Source organism: Asparagus officinalis, chromosome 7 (assembly GCF_001876935.1).
Source record: "Asparagus officinalis chromosome 7, Aspof.V1, whole genome shotgun sequence".
NCBI lineage: Eukaryota > Viridiplantae > Streptophyta > Magnoliopsida > Asparagales > Asparagaceae > Asparagus > Asparagus officinalis.
The window spans coordinates 59,608,653-59,630,010 of NC_033800.1; the positions used below are offsets into that span (position 1 = coordinate 59,608,653).

The 21,358-nt window shown below is 34.6% G+C and overlaps 1 protein-coding gene across 6 annotated transcripts; it reads right to left on the reverse strand.

Annotated features, from left to right (window-relative positions):
- On the reverse strand, window positions 1–18,067 carry LOC109848184 (glycosylphosphatidylinositol anchor attachment 1 protein). Of its 6 annotated transcripts, none has more exons than XM_020417561.1 (7): window positions 17,789–18,067; window positions 16,017–16,146; window positions 15,830–15,921; window positions 15,623–15,722; window positions 13,161–14,025; window positions 12,930–13,063; window positions 1–1,095 (listed from the first exon to the last, which is right to left on the reverse strand). In XM_020417561.1, the coding sequence occupies exons 1-7, from the start codon at window positions 17,823–17,825 to the stop codon at window positions 252–254; spliced, it is 2,202 nt and encodes a 733-aa protein (XP_020273150.1). In that variant the 5' UTR covers window positions 17,826–18,067; the 3' UTR covers window positions 1–251. The 6 variants fall into 6 exon arrangements, with proteins under 6 accessions (XP_020273150.1, XP_020273153.1, XP_020273152.1 ...); XM_020417564.1 differs by having other exon boundaries at window positions 16,017–16,160; XM_020417563.1 differs by lacking the exon at window positions 17,789–18,067 and adding an exon at window positions 16,890–17,095 and having other exon boundaries at window positions 16,017–16,160.

Genomic DNA, 21,358 nt, shown 5'->3' on the forward strand with positions numbered 1-21,358 from the left:
TGAAACAGAAAGAACATCCAATTACCCCGTAATTCTTTTCTTGTGAACAATGGAGTCAGTATAACCAAAAACATCTTTTACATTCCTCATTGTTCACATTGGCCAAAGAGCAGTACATATGCTCACATAATTAATTTACAGGTGTGACAATCAGCCCTTATCCTAGTTCAATCAAGGGTAGCGGCACATAGAACCATCATTAACAAAAGTAATCATTAAATCAAATGTTGAACGCCTCAGGACATATATCCTCAAGGATGCATTAATATATGCATGCATAAAACCCAACATGCAAGGTGGATCCATAGCAGGTACGGATATGTAGCACTGTTCCATGACCAAAGAAACTCTGCCTGATCCCAGAAATCTCCAACGCTAACCTTTGCAAATCCCTCAAACAGCCCTTTCCACATCATCAACCCAACAGGCGGAAATCCTAATAACCCAAATGCTAGGTTAAAAGCAAGAACTATGAATCTCAAACTCAGAGCCACCTGAGACCTTCTCTTAAAAGGTCGAACCATTAGACACATCGGAACAAGAAGCATGGATCCAATCTGTGCTGTAGCGAAATTAATGATCGACATGAGACACAAACCTATAGAGGCAACAGCAACTGTCACAGCCTTCAGAATCTCCCAATCACCATCGGTAGAGGAACACAAGTAAGGAGAGCCCACAATTTTGTAAGAGATGAGAAGCATGGTGACGGAAAGTGCAACCCACACGGACATTCTCGCCGTGGAGTCCATGCCAGAGATTTGTGAGATATGATAGGGTAGTAAAGATACAACGCCTGCCCATAGATGAATCATGAATACTACTTTTGCAGCATGAATCCATTTCCATGAATCAGACCCACTTGCTGCTTCAGCAACCTCATTTGATGTGTCTTCCAAATTGTCTCCTTTTCTCTTACCAGCAGAGAATAGAGCTGCAGCAACAATGGGAAGGGGGGCTACAAGCAGTGCAAATGGTATCATATAGACGCCAACAGACACATACTTGTTAGGAGAAGTTAAGAAATAGAGGAAAAAGGACTGGTGGAACTTTTCAAGTAAGTTATTTACTGAGCGTAGGACGCCCTCAATTAACCTGCATCAAGCACTGAACAACTTAGATCATCCTTGCAGACATCAGCAAACTGAACTATATAGAACAGAAATTTTCTCTATATTATATCACAAACAATGCACAATATAAGCAAAACAAACTATATAAAACTAAACCTTCAATATAAATACTGTAAGCAAAACAAACTATATAGAGCTAAAACTTGTATATATTTAAACTGTGGCTATGCTATATTACATCGCAGGAAAATTCCTGGTCTCCTCCTATACAGGTAAATTACTTACAAGACTTGGACCGGATTGAGCTGTCAATAGTTTAAAACATCCACAAAGGCCTGAAAAGAAAACTATACAAAACTAAAAACTTATGTGTAAAGACTATCTTATTAATATGTGATGGCATTCTCCTATCTAGGTAATATTACTATCAAGATTTAGATGTCATTTTTCAATATTCAAAATAATGGGTGATTTTTAACATGAACAGAAACGGATAAAATCTCAAAGAAAAGATGTGAGAAAAGTGCAAGAAATAGGAGAAGTGAAGGAGATTTAACTTCACAATTGAGGCAAAAAATACCATTGTTTATACTGAGCTCTATGTAGGACGTATCATGAAAACATATATTTCTTTCTACATGTTGAAGATCATTAACAATGTGAATAGGTGCATAAGCTAATATGTTTATATACAATAAAAATGAGTTTCCACTATTCAAGACTACATAAGCAACTGTCTAGACCATTCATCTTGTACTGACTTTTCAAAATCTATAAGACTTTGCCTACACATTTAATTGTAAATAGTTATCATCTTCTTAGCTTTCTACAAAATAACTTGGTACGTCTCACGTTTATATTAAGATTTTAAAACATGAGGATTTATTGGAACTCTGTAGAGACAACTACGGTAAAATCACTTTCATCATGGTAGTTTCAGCATGTGCAAGATGTAACAAAGAGTATGAAAAGCGGGGTTTAAAAACCGGTTGCCAAGCTGTAAGCGCCTAGGCAGCTGCATAGCTGCCTGCCCTGAAATAAGCTGTTCCTTGATGGACTGAGGGCTCATGGCACCTAATTATTTTCATACGAATATAATATATAGCTAGCATCTTCAATATAAATAGGACTGCGATATTAAATAACTAATAAATTTAAACTTTTTAGCTTCTTTTCATCTCCTCCTGTATTCCAGTATCTCCAAGGGATTTCTTTCTACTGCTATGAAACAAGGAATTTCTAACTGTTTGTTAACCCATTCCTTTTATATTATCACTTGAGGCTAGTTTATCATACTTCCTTTAAAATTACGAGATCGGAAAAATCTCTATGATCAATATTATCCTTAGCTTTTTTTTAATATTACAATGTTATCCTAATCTATTCTAATTATCATATCTTCTTTGAATTGGTAACTAAATAATTTATTCTATTCATAATAAGACTTAACATGTTATTAGATAAAAAGAGATATGTTTCATATAATTCAAATCCTTTACTTATTTCAGTTTGTAGAGAAATCTAAAAAACATATGCTAGCCAACACTTAAAAGTTTTTGGACTTTGTAGAAAACGTTCTCTAAGTTTTTTAAATTACAAAAACACCCCTATAAATTAAATTTTTTTATTAAAGCATTTTAAAAAATTATAAATTTTACTTATTTTAATTCAGTGAGAAATTTAAAAAACATATGCTAGCTAAAAACTAAAATTTTTTTAACTTCGGAGAAAATATCTTATAGGTTTTGAAATTGTAAAAACACCCCTAAAAATTCAATATTTATAAAAAAAACAACTTGAAAATTTCAAACCTATAAACACACTAAAAACCTACAAATAACACAAACAACACCCAAAAATTAATGGAATTTTTAATACACACTCTGAACTTTTTACAAATTGTAAAATAAAACCCTTAAAATTATAAAATTTATAAAGATCTTGATAATTTCCAACTTAATAGTACATTAAAAATATAAGAATTACAAATATCCCCTACATAATTTATAATTTATAGAAAACAATTTATAATAAAGTTTAAAAATAAATAAAAATCCCCTAAAATTCATAATTTGTAAATTTGTAAATTTGTAAAAAATAATAAAAATCCCCTAAAATTCATAATTTATAGAAAACAATTTATAATAAAGTTTAAAAAATAATAAAAATCCCCTAAAATTAATAATTTATAATAAAGTTTATAACAATTTATAATTTGTAAATTGACAGTATATGAATTATAAATAGTCTATAAACAATTTATACTCTGTAGAAAAGGCCTATAAGTTTAAAAAATAATAAAAATCCCCTAAAATTCATCATTTACAAAAAAAACAACATGAGAATTTCTAATCTATAGACATTAAAATAAATATGCAAAATTACTAACAACCCCTAGAAAATTAAAATTTTATAAAAATATCATACACCTTGTATAGGTTTAGGAAAAATTTTGCATGATAAATATTACCCATAACTTTTTTGAAAAGAACATAACTAATTAAAAATCTATTAAAGTTAAAATTTACAAAAAACACCCTTAAAGTTTAGTACATTTCAAATTACCCCTCCACAGTTTGAAAATTTTTATTGATTTTTTGTAATTCGTTGATTTCAATGTAATGTTTAATAGTTTTGTGTATTTGTAAATTACAAAATTTTAAGGTGTTTTTTTACAATTTTTAAAACTTTTGAGGGTGTTTATTTTATAGTTTTCTAAAATTTCATTGTGTTTTCAGTGTAATGCAAAGATACGTCAATTAATGATGATATTGAAGAGTAAGTCGTTCTTAAGATTATTAGACTATAGTTAAGTGCGCACATCACTATTCCTAACCAGTATAGTTTATATATGCAAAAAATTTTTAGACAATCTATATAGTGATTAAAAAGATTTTGACTTTAATATACTATTTTTTATAAATTATATTTAATGTGAATCCACCATGTAATTTTGAATGTGATCATCATAATTTAAGTACGTTTGATTGATTGACTATATACGCATATAGACCATAGATTACTATACTTTCTCACATGAGCTAATATTTGGTGCTTAATAATTTAAATTATTACTTTTAAATTTAATATAAAGAGAAGCTCTAATAACATTTATTTATTTATTTACAGCATAATACAATGTCAATTCCTATTTTTTGTTAGAGATTTATTCCATAGTTACGCGTATCAAATCAGTAACTAAAATAATAATTATTTATGCTTAAATTAGGATGATTGTAGTTGGTCACTCACTATGAAATTTTTATGAAGATATATACCATACTTTCTATAGTTATCTGCACTACCTACATATATTTTATAAATTAGTTCGTAATTTGACATATTAAATTACTTTTTCTTTGTAAAAATTTCTTCCTTGAATTTTAGACCATATAATCACCATATCATCATTCTAGCATAGAAAGGACGTCACTTTAAATAGCTTTAAGCTAATATTTGAGTTGAACTGAAGTATAAATTATTGCTATTATGTGTATATATATATTTTTTAAATCATGTCAACACTTTTTAAATAAAGGAGAATATTCTAACCTTTGATATTATAAAAACTAAATATAGCCAATTGAGTGATTAGTAAAAGAGAACTTACATCAGAAAAATGTGAATAATCTATATCTATACTACTTCTAAAAGAGAAAACAAGTGTCAACTTTTGCATGTCCATTTTGCCCTTATCAATTTTCTTAATTATAATTTTATCCTATATTTCTATCCATTTATTCTTATTTTGCCCTTTTTAGCCCTTTTTACGTTTTGGTTATCAGTGCTTAATATTAATAATTAACATTAAGAACCAAGGGGATTGTCAGTAATATGCCCTTTCCTCTGCCGCTCCCCCCCCCCCCACCCACTACCCCCCACCTCTTCATCTCCAATTCATTCATTTTTAACCGTCCTCTCCTCTGTCGCTCCACCCACCCGCCCCCTCATGCTCTTCTGATTCTTTCGTTTCTTAACCCTCGTTCCCCTGCCTCTTCCTCTCTGATTCTTTCGTTTATCCACCACCCCGCCCTAACCTGCCTCTTCTCTTACCTTAATTTCGTCTGTTTTTCAACCCCCTCATTTTTTGCTGTTATTATAAACTACGTCTTCATCAAAATCCCCCTCTTTCTCTGTTTCCCTTCCTCTATCTTCATCAAAATCCCTCTCTTTCTCCTCCTCTCCGACACTCCCCCACTCCCCCACCCCCAACTCTCCATCAAAATCCAAGTTTCAAGCTCACCCCCAAGTAAGTTTCGTCTCTTAGCCTCAATGAGCAATCAAATCCCTTTCCAAGAACATGCGCTTCTCTTCATCGCTGCAACCTCTGTGCTTTGCTAAAAGATGATGGTGATGGACAAAACCCTAACATCAGATGATATTGGTGAGTGATCAATTCTCCGCTGTCTTTTTTACTTTTTCCCCTTCCCCATTGTTGATATTCAAGATAATATAATTACAAAAAAGCCATCTCCTTCATCATCAAATCTCGAAGTCGACCATTGCTTTGGCTTTCAAATTCTCTCCAGATTTGAATAAAGGCTAAATCCTTATGAGGTATCTCCTAACTTTTCTATTTTCCAGTCTTTTTATTTTGTGATTTGTGTTTTTTCTTCTTTTCTCTTGTTTTTTCTTCATTTGGAATGATTCAAATGGCAATCGAGATGGAAGGTGAAGGTAAAAAATGAATTCATTTCTGATTTTTCTATGTTTGATCTTGAAGGACAAGAGGCTTGGTTCAGTTTATGCTTGCTTACTATTTTATTTTTTTTCTATTGTGGGGAAAAGGTTTGAGGCCATGAATTAGCTTAAAACATTCTACTTCATGTCCCTTAATGTTTGACTTAAAACTTCATTAATGTCAAGGCTATAATATTTTTATCTTTATATTAGAAGAAATTTAATGTGGTGGCTGCAGTGAGATAGATTAGAGATATAATAGAGGGTAAAGACAGAAGCGTTGTAGAATGAGGGAGAAGAAAGAGGGATGAGAGAGGAGAAAGAGAGAAGATTGTTGAATATTGTCTGATTATTTCCTCTCACAGCTGATACAATTATAGGCTATCAGCCCTTGATTATTGCCTAAACAAAAGCACTAATAAAAATAGAAATGTAAAGCAAATTCCTAAATCCTCCCTAAATCCTGCCTAAGGCTTAGCTGTCCAGATTTCCTCTTGCTGGCTGATTTCAAATCAGACCTTAATTGCACTTTCCAATTTTAGCATTCCTCTTGCTGGCTGATTTCAAATCAGACCTTAATTGCACTTTCCAATTTTAGCATCATCAGTTCATGATTGAATGCAATTGTATCTCTGTTACGTCTTGTGTAAACCTTTAGGGGCTGGTTTAATTGTGTAACACTTTACTTCTGTTGTTGTATTTGAGGTATGTTTTTCAAGTATTAAAATAATCTTTTTACATTTATTTCTTAACTTTATATATTTCATATATCTGAAAGTTGTCTCCTTTTGATTGTTTCATTCTTAGTATCAGAAAGGAAGAGCAAATGCTTTGGAGATCAAATTGCCCACAATCTCTCCTTGCAGCTGTCCTCCAATTTCTCCGTTTAGCTCTATTCTTTTCTCCGATATTGAAGCTCTGCATCTTACTAGAGAGGATTTGATTATTTTTTTGTCATTTACTATTTATGTTATCTTTATTGATAACTAATATTAGATATTTTTCATTTATAGAAGAACTACTAATAGAAGGAACAACACAATGTTTATTCTTTTATTTTGTTAAGCACGACAACTTCAACTATGTATGTTATTTATTGTATGTCCTTGGGTAGACAACAGTTTACCATGTACTATTCTATTTTGCAATTTTTATTATTCTTATGCATGATATACGCAGTGCAATGTCAGTGAAAGCCTTGCTTACGTTCAAAACAATTTGATGGAAATTGGTACTTTTTTGTTGTCTCCTTCTAAACATGAATAATGCTAACTAAATTATTAATTTTTCGGTACTCATGATCAAAACATTTTCCAAGAATAAATATACATAATGCTTATATATCTTAGGATAAAAATAATGTGTAGAAACACTTAAATGGTAGAACCATGTAATGTACTAGTGATACTCAATAGGAAATTTATATATTCATGTTCCAAAAAGTTAAATGATACATTTTACATTCTCTATTAAAAAAACGTCCTCAGATTTATATGAGAACATTACTACTCATATTTAACTTTCAACTGAGTATTGTTTTTGCTAAGTAGTTAGCATACAATTGGCATGAGTTTAGCTTAAGCACAAATGTCCTCTGCATTTCATATTGATCCATTTCACAATAACTTTATTTTACATGCAAAGAAAATTTCTCAACTTGTAGAGACTATATGCCGTCTTTTATAGTTATGCATCGGTTTGATTTCACGATGACTTTTCTTATGATCTAGCCAATAGTTTATATCTAACATGATCGGATAATTGGAGCTATCTTGTGGCTATTACAGGCTATACTTTTAGGTTCAGATTGCAACCCTCGGTCACTGACAAAGCATATACCCAACCTGGCATCCTCAAGAAATGTCCCCATAATCTCCATCAAAGATAACAAAGGAGGCTCCATAAAATTAGGTGAATTGCTGAACCTAAAAACAACTATGGCTATTGGAGTAAAGGTTAAGTTCAAAACTAAATTTTCTTATATTCCTTTGGTTCATACACATAATAGAGTTGGTTTATTAAGTTTGCATCAATTCGTCTGTTGTTCTATAGCTCAAAGGAAGCAATATCAACACAACAGTAAATTAACATATCTGATGCCCTTGTTAGTGTAGATGGGGAAGCCACATGTCCGCTGCGTAGCTGGTGTACTTTATCAAACTTTGATTCTTGGATAGGTAAGAGGAAATCTGTGTATTTCTGCATTCATGACTTGTTTTAAACTCTATACACCATTCCTAGATGTAGCGGAGGAGATCAAGCATATGTCAAAAAAATTTGATTTACTAATTTGTGAGTGTAAGCCCCTATTGGCCGAAGTACAACACATAATTGCAAGTTTGTTTGTCTTTATACCGTTTTTTCTGTTAGTAACATGTATCTCTAAGACATCTCATATAAGAGGCCAGTCCTGGTTGATCATAATATCATACAGTATCTATATATGAGAAATTACATGAAACAGTTGTGCATTTTTATTTCATTGCTTCTATATGTCTATATTATGCCTTTTCTCAACATAAAAGTATTTATTAGGGCCATCACTCCTTTGGAATGAGGTTATTAGACAATTGTTACAAGTTTTACTAATGGGCATGTGAGGAATTGGTGTAGAGTTCTTGAAATGAAGCATTTTCCTAATTAATTTTGCACTGGAACGCCCACCTCTGAAATTATGGAGGGTGAGGTAAGGGCAGGTTCGCTTCAATCTCAAGAAAAGCAAATGTTTGTACCAAATAGGATGATCATCTTTCTTGTCATTTTTATGAGATGACCATGATAATTACAGAATAACATTTTCATTGTGATATTTGGGCGACACTTATAGCCAAACGTAACTTGTAGATAGTTGTTATTGTTACAAATTTAATTTTGCATGTATATCATTTTCTTTCATCAGGAAAGATGATTCAAATGAAATCCAACAAAGGTTGCAAATATGTTCTGAATATGAATATCTTAAACTAACTGCATCTGGTTTTCGATGGATAGCATGATTGGAAAAAGAAAATGCAGTGCTAATTTACACACGACAGGATTATTAGCTTTAAATTTTGGCTTAGTTATAGATCTCCCTTCCACTTAGCAAATAGACAACAGAAATTTTCACTATGTTACCACTGTTCTAGAAGAAAATTTCATGTAACTATATGTGACAAACTCATTGTTTTTTATAGGTTGAAGTGAATGGAAAAGAGGCTACTACTCTTTAAAAGTTCTTGAAATAAGAGAAAGGGTCCCACTCTCTTGAAAATGGCGGACCAAATTCAAATAATGGATCAACAATTTCTTATCATGGATATTTAGCTTTGAACTCACCGATTTGTAGTTGGTGATAGAAATTTACTACAGCATTCCAGGAAATTGTGGATGCATATGGGTAAGTCATGGTTCAACATACACGGAAGTTCAGTGATATGAACAACCTCTTTTAATGCTAAATAAGTAATAATAATCATCACCTATTTATAGCAACATGGTTGAACAACTAACACACTTGTTGACACGGAAAAATGTGTATCAGTATGATTCCAATCATTTTACTTTATTCAGGCTATAGGAGCTAAGACACAATAAAAACAAAGATCACTGCTCAAATCTGCATTTATTCATACACATCAACATATAAAAGTCATTTTCATTTTCTTGTTCGCTCCACATTGGTAACTGAGTCTGATTTCATTTATTTCAGGATTGCCAGATATCAAGAAGCAAATCCTGGCGTATAGACTATTGTCACATTTCCGTTTCTATTTGCAATAATGTTTGCAATCTATGTAGCACGGACACGGATCCGACACGGCCATCCGACACACCGACACGAGGCAAATTCTAAAAAATACATAGGATACGTGTGTTCGACACGTGTGTCCGACACGGACACGACATGACACGGCTTCATGTTATGCGTGTCCGTGCTTCATAGTTTGCAATAATGTTTGGTGAATGGGGTCATGGTTTTTGCTTGTTGGCTGCTACACAATATTTCATATTCTGAGAAAAGAAACTATCTTCTGAGGTCAGCATGTTGTAGTCTGAGTCTTGAAAATTTTACTACAAAAAATACGAAAAATATAAAAAATACATGTCCTACTTCAACCATTTTTTGCGTGATTTAGCTTGCTCAACTTTCTTTCTTTGAATGCTTGATGTTCGTTATATTGTTAGCGCACAAGGGTCGTGATTTAGCTTGCTCAACTTTCTTTCTTTGAATGCTTGATGTTCGTTATATTGTTAGCGCACAAGGGTTCCTTTACTACCCCATCTTTGAATGCTTGATGTTCGTTATATTGTTAGCGCACAAGGGTTCCTTTACTACCCCAGGTTTATTTATATTTTCTTTATTTTTTTATAGGCCCCTGTTTTCAAAGAAACATCCATGGCAATACCTGCAATTCCAGGAATCGTGCAACATGAAATCTTAAACAATAGAAGACATGTCTTGACTAAGGTGATATGATGCCTGACTTTTGTGTACATAGAAGTGATGTTACTATTTTTTCGTGTTCTCACAATTATAAGCATATTCCTTGGTGGATGTATGTTTCCATAACAAAAGGTCATTACGTGTACAACATGCAGCAAGTTCTGTTAAACTGTGGGATATTACCAAGGGAATTGTAATTCAAATATAGGAATATGGTCTTCGATGGGTAAAGAGATTGGAAAAAGAAAATACAGTGTTAATTTTCACATGACAACATTATTAGCTTTAAATTTTGGCTTAGTTATAGATCTCTTTTGCACTTAGAAAATATAAAACAGAAATTTTCACTATGTTGTCATTGTTCTAGAAAAAAATTTCATTTAACTATATGTGACTGACTGATTGTTTTTTGTAGGTTGAAGTGAATGGAAAGGAGGCTCCTACTCTTTATAAGTTCTTGAAATAAAAAAGGAGGTTTTTTTGGACGATAGCATCGAGTGGAATTTCACTATGTTCCTTGTGGACAAAGAAGGAAAAGTCATGGAAAAATATGCACCAACCACTTCACCTTTGAAAATAAAGGTACTACTTTGACAGTGTACTGTATAATTTTGCTTTACTTTTATTTGTACTTTTTATTGTCACTATATCTTCCAGAAAACAATATAGAGCCTTTTGGGGTTTGCATGAATTTATGTGACTTCTTTGAGGAACTATATTATTGTAATGCGAGTATGTGATCTTACGTATGAATAAAGGGATGTTTCTTCTAAAAAACTTGTATATTGCTGGAAATTCATTAGCTTCTTATTGTATGTAAGAAATATTATTTATTTTTAATTATTGGCTTTCAACAATAAAGCTATGTTTGCAAGCTATCGTGTTGACTCTTTTTTACTCTCATTGTATGTATATCGCCATGCTAATTGAATACTTTCCTGGTTTGTAATGTGATGTTGAATATTAGTTATTTACAGTTAGATCAACTAACATTTTCTTAATTGTGCTGTCACTTTTATCATGTACACCATATATATAGTTGATTATATTCCTTCTCTACGAACAATATCCTAAGTCCAGTGAAATAATATTTAATTGGCGTTCATCTTGTGTGTTGTGTATAAGTTCAATGTATAATTATGGAAACATTATGGCTTTTGACTCTTGGTAGTTTTTTAATATGCATCACGTGTAACGCACGTATATCATACTAGTAAGATAAAGAGAAAAGGTAATGACATTGTCAACAGTACTACAAGTAAAAAACTACAATATAGAGTTAACATATTTTGTGGAGCCCAACTACTAGCTATAAGCATCGAGGTTTCAATATATACTTTATAATTTATTTAAAAAGGTCATATAATCTTATATAATAAAATTGATTTACTATTGAATAGTAATATCATTGTAATAATATCGTTTTATTAGAAAAAATTCTTCATGAACCAATATGTTTGTTATGATATATAAGCTATGCACTCTAAATTCTTGCATCTTATATAGAACAAAAAAATTTGAATACAAGCCTCTAACATGGTGCTCTCACAACAACAAAATCAACTTAGCAGATGTGGATATTCCAGATGAGTTATGTATTCTATATACAATATAATTGCCCTAGACAAATGAGTTATAATAGCATTTTTCATTCACATCAATTGGGGTGAGATTTGATAGAGACCTTGCATCAAAGAAAAAAAATTATATTTAGAGCACATGACGAAATATATCATCATCTCCCTGTTCTAATTTCATTAAAAAAAATAATTCTTCATACTTTTAATTTTACTTCTATGATACAGAAAATGAGTTATAAAATTGAATGAGAATATTAGATAACATAAATATGAGTATAACAACTAAAAGTTAACATGAATAGGAGTCAAACCACAACTAAAAGTTTAATGGACATATTACAAGCAAATTCATATAAAAATTCATTTACGAACTAAATGATCACCCATCTTTTGAAGACTTCAAGATACTAATAAATAGATATGTTGTACTAAATTAAAGTGTTTATAACTCACAAATAGTAGATAACGTGGTCACAGTCTGGGTTGAAGGAAATAATGATAATATTTTATTTGAGAGACGGATCATTGAGTTGATGATCAATCCCACAAAACACTTTGTTTTTTTACTCTATTTTTATCAATTTAAATAATCATGATATTCAACAACGGTGCATTGCACGTGCATCACAACTAGTTCCCATTAAATGTATAAGTAAAGATTAGCGAATTTTCGGTCCATGCATGACATGGTAGGATAGAGTCTACCCATCAAAGCTTGGCCAATAGGCAGCTAAAGCCAGGTTTTGCTGAGCCAGACTTAGGCACCGTCAGGCCAATTGCCAGCCATACACACAAGAAACATCCATAAAGTATCTGTCTCTAACACCTATTAGAGTAAGGATTCTATCAGAACACCCATAGAAAAGGGTGACCTATACCATTCACGGATGGTAAGAAGGTTAATTTGGTAATTCTGACTATCCTATTAATGGTGTAAATCACCCCACTCCTATAGGTATGGTTCTGATAGGATCCCTATTGTATCTATTAGACATGGATATATCTTCACGATCACCTTTGGTGATGCATCAGTAAACAAACACCCTTTCAGAGTTTTCATGCCTTTGTTGACTAATCACGTGAATGAGAGCAGTTGAAATTCAAATGATCTATAAAGAAACAGAAAGTTTCTTGCTAATTGACTAAGCTGACTCCAAATTAGATACCAACCTTCCACTCTTCAGAAGGAATGCAGATTGAGCATTTTCATTATGCAGATATACCCTGGGTGAGAGTTCTAGAGTAATTGCATCCACCTGGTAATCACGAAAAGCACCATGGGGCCCAGTGGGAACTCCAAGCGCCTGCAGATTAGACAACACTGTATAAGCTTAGTAAACATTTTTGACAATCTAAGTTCAAGTAATATTATCAAGAACACTTGAGACAACTTAATATTACCTGATTAAAAATTGACCTAGCAACTGTGGAAGTACCTTCAACAAATTCAGCAGATGTGATTCCAAATTTCCATTTGGGGTTTAAGATTTTGACCAGCTTGCCAACACTTTGAAGTATTTCCCCGACAAACTTCAGGCATGTGGAGTGGAGTAAAGAATCTACCATCCCAACCACCACTTTCAAACCTTGTCTGTGAACTGCCAAATAATGAGCAGTGTTGATAAGGTCAAGGTTAGGCATCTGGCCATTGGATGCCTCTGCATATATATCAAGTCTATCCCTCTCGCTTCTTTCTTTACTTTCTGTCACCTTGAATACAAGAGCAGCAGCCATGGTTCCAGATCGTTTGAAAACATTTGGATTATTCTCCTTAAAAAGTTTATTCTCCCATTGACGATGAATATCCTTTACAGAACACATGCCAAAATCTACTTTCCCTGCATCACTGAAGAAAACAGGAGTATGGTAGTCTTTCAGCCATGCTGAAACTGCAGTATACTCTCCATGTTGAGAATCAGCAGCAAGCCACACAATATCCTTTGCAAGCCATGTGACTCTGCTAAGGAAGGAGAAGATTGAGTATGCAAGACCTAATGATACTGCATCGCTTAGTTGAATATTCTCTGAGTTGTAAGGAGAAACCAACACAATTGCTTCCTTTCCATCACCACGAGGAGCACGTATAATACCAACAGAATTTACACCAAATGATGAACAACTATTATTAGTTTCCATGGTTGAAGTACTAGGGGCGCAAGAAAAGAAATGCAGAGGGTGGAACTGTGCACCGTCAGCAATGAACTTATGATAATAAGCTTCTGCCCCCACATCCACCACTCGTTGTTCTATCAACCTAGGGATTTCTCTGTACCATTGTACACAAAGTTTAGGTCATTAAGATCAGAATTTTCTGAATTCAACAAAGAAGGTCATCCAAAGAGTTCGTTTATTGCTAAATATGAATTAAACAATCGTACTAGCTTAAAACCCAAATGCATGATGATGTGCTTAGGAGCACGTAATAATTCTAATTGGTTTGCAAATTCTAGACAAAGTTACTTCAATTTTTCATTGAAACTTGTATTACAATCCCACAGGAACTAGAAATAGCATGCTCTTGATTCTTAATTATCATGTGCAAATATAGATGTGAGCACATCACAGCATTGCATGCTAGTTTTCCACGACAGCAGAAGCCAAACCAAGAATTTGCTTAAGAAATATGGAATTTCCCCATAATTTGAGAAATTGGACAAGGTATAAATAGAAAGGTACCTTCTTCACCTTCCTCTTTTTTTTCTTTTTTCTTTTTTCTTTTTTTTTTGTTCTTTTTTTCTTTTTCTTTTTTTTTTTTTATATAATTTGCAAAAGTATAGTTAACATACCTATATTTATATTTTATAGGAAGGTCTGAATTCTCAATGTCGGTCATGGTTTTCTTTCACCTTTATTTATAGCAATAGCTAGAGTTTCGGAAAATTCAGGAATCTTAAACATGAAATAAAAGTTTGATCATAAATTCTATTCATTTTTTTCTTAATTTTTCCTGATATATCAACATAAAATCAATCTTGGCAATTCAAACCTCAAACTACTCCAGCATTAGTTGTCATTTCCCTAAACCTATCTTAATCATTATTAGCCAACACCAGAAATATTGCCCTGTTTCAATTGTACTGGATCAAATACGTAAGATCAGATACAATATGGCCTTTAAACCTTGATTTATAGTATATGGAACTACAGTTTGTAAGCATTTAACTAGTCAAACTAACTATAGTTCAAAAACCTTCAAAACCAAACTGGTTATCAGTGTTTTGGAGATAAATATTTTCACTATAGAAAACTACAATTAAGAATGTTTAACAGCAAAACTAGACGAAGCTTGATAAATATACAAGAGTAAGTGAGAAGATGTAACCTTGTAAACGGTCCAATGACCTTTTGTGTGAGCTATGTTATCTAAAAGTATGTATAGAACTGATTAGTCTTTGTTTTATGACACTAATATGTATATACTAAAAAGACCGTTTTGTTTTTTATTAGGGTATGAGAGGAACATTTGGAACATTTGACGTTTCTAAAGATTTCAGGCATGGTCCCAATAAAAGCCCACCGAAACTAATCCTCCTAAGTAATGTACCATGGCCATGACATTATGTAAGGTTCAAGCAGAAAACAACTGATAAATTTTAATAAAATTGTTGAAATTTACACCTTCATTTTGGGTTGTTGCATTTATGTTTTCCCAAATGCTGACAAATGAAAAGCAAAAACCATTTTCATACAATTATGAATGAGATACGCATACAGAAAGTGCACACATCAACTAATTAATTGATCCTATATTATTCATAAAGCTGTGATTTTGAACCCTAAAAAAAAGATCAGAGCTAAGATAAAAGATTAACCACATGCATATATCTCTAATGAAAACACAAAAGAATTGCAAATAGACATACATTCTTCTTCCTTCTTCGGTAACTGATGTATCAAGTATATCTCTAACAAATTTCTTGGCTTCCACTACATCTTGAATAGAGAACATCGGATTTGCGGATCCTGTTTAAAGAAGAAAACCATAAGCCTCTACACGAAGTCAAAAACCCCAAATATCATACATGTGAACTTTTTTGTCTAACACGATAATAATGGAAAAAAGGAATGACCTGGTAGGAGAGCATTTTCAGAAATGTAGGTGTTGTTGGCAAGAACAGGCAGGAGGATAAGTGCAATTAGTCCTGCAGTGCAGCACACCACACTGATCCAATGCAAGATCAATCCAAACCCAAATTAGATAATAATAAAAAAGGAAATTGAACGAAATTAGAAATAACTAGACGTTGTTGTTTATACCTGAAGAGGATAGAGTGAACGATGAGGAAAGAACCGAGACGGACAATGAGCCTTGATCTCCTCTTAAATGGCTTCTTGCTGGTCGCATCTTCCTCTTTCTCCTTCATCGTGGCCGTAGTCGTTGCCATTGCTGTTTTAATCAATCTGTTATAGGTTTTACGGTATTGTCCCAGAAAATCGACATTAATTAAATTCTAAAAAAACAAGTTTTTGAGAAAAGAGCAAAGCTAAAGCTCTAGAGATCTAAAAATTGAAATGTGATGGGGAAAAATTTATTAAACAAAAAAAGAAAACTAAACCCGAGCTTCACATGATGTGTTTGCTCTGCAACAAGCACAATTTGATTATGGCCGCAGTCATCGCCATTTCTATCGAAATCAATATGTTAGGGTTCTAAAGTACTTTATTAGGGAATCCGCTTCAACAACTGGGCGCACCACCTAAAACCCTAGAGATGTAGCAGAAACGCCTATGAAAACTTAATTGAGATTAGTTTTAACGACAAGTTTTAAGTTGTAATCACAGAAATTGCTCCATATTAATTTTAATCGACAAGTTTGATGGACTGAAGACTTACTTGAGATTCGTCTCGATGAGGTTCGAGGGCTGGAAGTTGGCAGAGGAGTGACAATGAGAGTAATTAAAAAAAAACAAGAATTTTGTTTGGAAATCATTTGGGCCACTGGCCAATCGAGTTGTTTCTACAATTCAATCCTAACAAAGCATTACAACTAAACAAAGCAACAAATTCAATTTAAAAAAAAAAGGAAACTTTACCAATGAAAGAGCAAATCTAGCAGTCCATTACAGGGAGCAGGTCAAAGTAGAGAACAAATGAGATCAAACAGTTGGTAATTTGATTCAAGAAAGTACCTCCTGCGATTCAGCGCATTTAAGATTGGATCTTTGGATTTATTATTTTTGGAAATCGGAAGAAAATGATGAGCATGAGTAAATTGAGAAGGAAAAGCGTGAGAGAAGGGTAAGTGGAGAAGGAGTCGGCGCTGAATAGAATGACTTCTCTAACGTGCGCGCCGCCGTGAGAGAGGAGGAATTAGGAAATAGGAGTGAGGGTATCACGTTTCTCCCGCAATCGCAGCCCTACCTGTCCTCGTAGAATAAATGTGGGACTGGATCAGACTTTTTAGGTGGGGATAGTTCAGGTATCAGATTGGCAGTGCTCGCCTGCATAATTTTTTGCCTAATTAGCATTTAAATACCTTATTTCCTCTACTTTGCACTTGCTAGTTGCATTTTAAGGACAAATTTTCAAAACCATCCTATTTGCAATTTTATTCTTAAAAAACGACCCCTTTCAAAATCATTTGTAAAAACCGATCTGGTTTCAGCCTTAGTGCTGAAACCAGGTCGGTTTTACAAAAAAAGTTCCAAAACTTCACGGGACTTCAAGTCTCGTGAAGTTTAGCAGCTATTTTGTTAAGCTGCTAAACTTCACCGGACTTCAAGTCCCGTGAAGTTTTAAAGTTTAAAAAAATTTCACGGGACTTGAAGTCCCGTGAAGTTTTTTAAACTTTAAACAAAACCTTCGTAACCCTTGAACGCGTAAAACTCGACGTGAAGTTTTTTAAACTTTAAAAAAAACCTTCGTAACCCTTGAATGCGTAATACTCGATCCTCATATAATAAACCCCGGCAAGAACAGCAACGAGCCCAGAATCGCAAATGAGACCCCTAATTTTTCTAAAATCGCATCAAAATTGCACCAATCAAGAAATTTATTAGGGTTTTGGGAGTGAAGAGGGTTTTGGTACCGTGAGCTCTGTCGCCGACGATTCTGTTGACTGCCATGAAAGATCTGAAGACGATGGCTAAGGTTCCGAAGACGATGAGGGCGACGGCGAGGGCGACCCCTTTGATGGGTGGCAAGTTTTCACAAATAATTCAAACATGAGCCATTAGAGACCACGTCGGAGATTGAGAATAAAATTTCAAAACCCCTCTTTGCTCCACGTAAGCCATTAGAAAGAGAGAGAAGAGAGAGCAGGTGACAAGTTTTGTGCGGACTGGAGTGGCATTTGTGGGGACTGGAGTAGCAAAGCAAGAGAAAGCGGATGAGCACCTGTTGTTGTGTACTTTGTGTTGGGGAAATATCAGATACACTCTGACACCCGTTCTGCGGAATTTGCCCTACCGGATCTTGTGTTAAGCAATGAAAAAAAGAAATCACAGTAAATCTAAATTACAAGAATAATAACACCGAGTTTTAACGAGGTTCGGTAATTTGCCTACGTCCTCGGGAGCCACACAAATAATTTCCTTTATATTAAAGAAGATTACAAAGCTTGTAAAGGAGTAGATCTCAAACTTGAGATCTCTCAAAAGAAGAGCTAAACAGAAACTCTCTGTTGTTCAAATAAAGGCGCGAGATTTTACAACAGTAAAATCTCCTCTTTTTCTCCTCAATAAATGTTACAGGAACTCTCTCTCTCTCTCTCTTCTTGAATTTTCCCTTCCTTATTAATTTCCCCCAAATCACAGACTGATATGGGTGTATCTTCTTCCCTGTCTCGGGAGCTTAGTGATCCTCATGGGAGCTTAAGGATAGATGATTCTCATGGTATCTTGAGAATAGAGTCGTGGTTGGAGCCAAAGAAGACGACGAAAGAAGTCGGAAGGAGCGAAACGCAGAAGAACAGGGTAAACTGGCAGTTCTCTGTCCGGTCGACCGCGGCACACATGCCGGTCAACCGGACAACCCTGCAGGGCACAGGGAACAGAAAGTTCTCTGGCCGGTCGACCGAACCATGCTTAGCGGTCGACCGGATGGTGAATTCTGGGTTTCCTGTTTCGTTTTGGATTCTGTTCTGACAGGGACTCCTCTTTCTTTTGGGCTTGTTTATTTATAAGATTGCCACCCACATTGTACCTGATATAAATAGGTTATTGTAGGGTCTTAAAAAAGGAGACCTTAGGAAGAGAAATTCTAATAATTGTATTAGAATTTAGAGAGAGTTGAGAGGTTGTTCTCGATTCTAGTGAGATTGTGAGAGAGGGATTGTAATCTTTTCATACTCATAATCTAGAGAATGTAATTTCCTTCGCCATACTGAATTGTTCTTGTGTTTTGGTCATCCTCTTCTCAACCCACTTTTTTAGTAATTCCACGACCAAAAGGTGCTCGCACGGTAACACGTATCAAGTTGGTATCAGAGCATCAGATTCGATGAAGGGGCATCCTGTGTATGGTCATTACTCGCTCACAGTACAAGAAGCTTGGCGAGATCCTTATTTCATTGGAAGGAGTCCAGGATTTAAGGAAGGAGAAGATGGCTGAAGGAGATAATTCAGCGAGGATTGATGCATTAGAGAAGCAGATCGAGACGATAGGGTTGACGTTCACAAAACTCGTCGGTCTCATCCAAGGAGGGAACGAAAAGGGGGAATCTTCTTCTAGGTCTAAGAAGAAACCTATAGAGTCCGGTGGAGAGAGCGAGCTTTCAGGCTCCGACGAGGAGGACGAGACCGTCAAGGCTGCACCGCATCAAGGGGTAAGAATTCTTACCAGAATCTGAAGATTGATTTCAGAGTGGAGATTCTTATTTATGATGGGAGTGTTGACGTCGAGAGGCTTGATGACTAGATCGAGCGGATGGAGACATATTTTACTCTTTATGGCTATTCGTCAAAAGAGAAGATTGTGTTCGCGTCTTTGAAGCTTTCAGGGCACGCGTTGACGTGGTGGAAATCCTATTGTAAACAGGAGAAGAAAGAGGCATCGTGGAACAAGTTCAAGGAGCTACTTAGAAAACAGTTCTATCCGGTGGGATTCCTTAAGGAGTGTTGGTACAAGTGGTATGGCTTACGCCAAAGGGTCAATCAAACCGTTTAAGAATACACTACGGAGTTCCAGCAGCAGGCAATGGTTCTTAACGTTGCGACAGAGGAATATTCCGTGTTCATAAAGTATATGGCGGGATTGAGCGATTACATCTGAAAGGAGATGAGGTTATTCACGGTCGAGACTATTGCAGAGGCGAGCGTGAAGGCCATTGCCATTGAGGGCAAGCAAAAGAAGAGCAACGAAGCAAAGGGGGATGCAAAACAAGTTGGAGGCGAGTCTAGTGGTTCTCAGTTTAAGGAGGAGAATGTTAGACCCTAGAGGGGGATGATTAGGGTCTTATGCTAATCTAATCCGATTGTATGCCAATTAAAATTAATTAACAAGTTATCCTAGCAAGTATGAAATATAATAATATATGTGAGCTAGGATAAGCAATATGAACAAGGGATATATCCTAGTAATAAGATATACTATGAGTTATATACAAGGATATGAAACTAAGGGTGATAAAAATATAAACAAGATAAACAAGATAGTAGATAATATGAACTAAGAGCAAATGACAAAGGCGATATAAACAATAAGCATGAATGTAAAAGAACGCCAATGACAAACTCAAACACACGATATGATCACGGAGTTCGGACCTTCCGTCCTACGTCTCCGCTCCCCACTCCCGGGGAGAATTCCACTATCACAACCGGGTTTTCTACGCTCACCCGAATAACGTTTACAACCACACTATGTTTATAAAATGCTAGAATTGAGTTTAAGGAAACTTCTCTATAGATGACAAGAGAGAGGGAGAAGAATGAATGCTCAAACACCAAGGATGATCTCCACTTGCTCTTGTGAAATTTGCTCCACAAATCAAACTCTTGTAAATGCTTAAAAGCTTTTTTAAACAAACACTAAACCCTTAAACAAAACTTGTAAACCTCTTAAAAACTTTTCTCTAGTTAGGTGGGAGAGGTAAATGTAATGGGGTATTTATAACAACCCAAGACATCAGCCAAAACCCTAAGAAAATGACAAAAACAGCCCCAGCAAACAGCTCAGGAAATAGCCGTTGGGAAAGCAACGGTAATATGGGCGGTCGACCGGAAATTCTATCGGTCGACCGACGGAGAGCAAAAACCCGAAGAAACGATCTGGACCATCATCGGTCGACCGGTGCGGTCGACCGATGGAGCTTTCGGTCGACCGAACCGGTCGATCGACAGACTCTCTGTCGCCCAGTGATGAAAGATCAAATGATCGGTCGACCGGTGCGGTCGACCGAAATCTGACACATGAAAAACCTGATATGCTGATTTTAAAAAGCTGTTTAAAAATATCAAATAAATTCCAAAAAATATAAAACTTTGGGGAATGATTGTAGACATGATAATAAACATGCTACAGCGACTGGTTATCAGAAAGGACCTCCGAAATGAAAAATATCATCATTTTACAAAATAGTCCAAAACATGAAAATATGATATACTTAAATTTTGATGTTTTGACATAAACCAACTTTTGAAACTTTGTGAAATGTTTT

What these genes read in the sequence shown, in the direction of transcription:
- LOC109848184 (XM_020417561.1), bottom strand. Translation starts at nt 17,825, where the DNA reads ATGGCAGTCAACAGAATCGTCGGCGACAGAGCTCACG. An exon ending in ACCGAAGAAGGAAGAAGAAT is followed by an intron (nt 14,026 to 15,622) that starts GTATGTCTATTT and finishes ACAATGGTACAG; the next exon opens with AGAAATCCCTAGGTTGATAG. An exon ending in CTAGGTCAATTTTTAATCAG is followed by an intron (nt 13,064 to 13,160) that starts GTAATATTAAGT and finishes TCTAATCTGCAG; the next exon opens with GCGCTTGGAGTTCCCACTGG.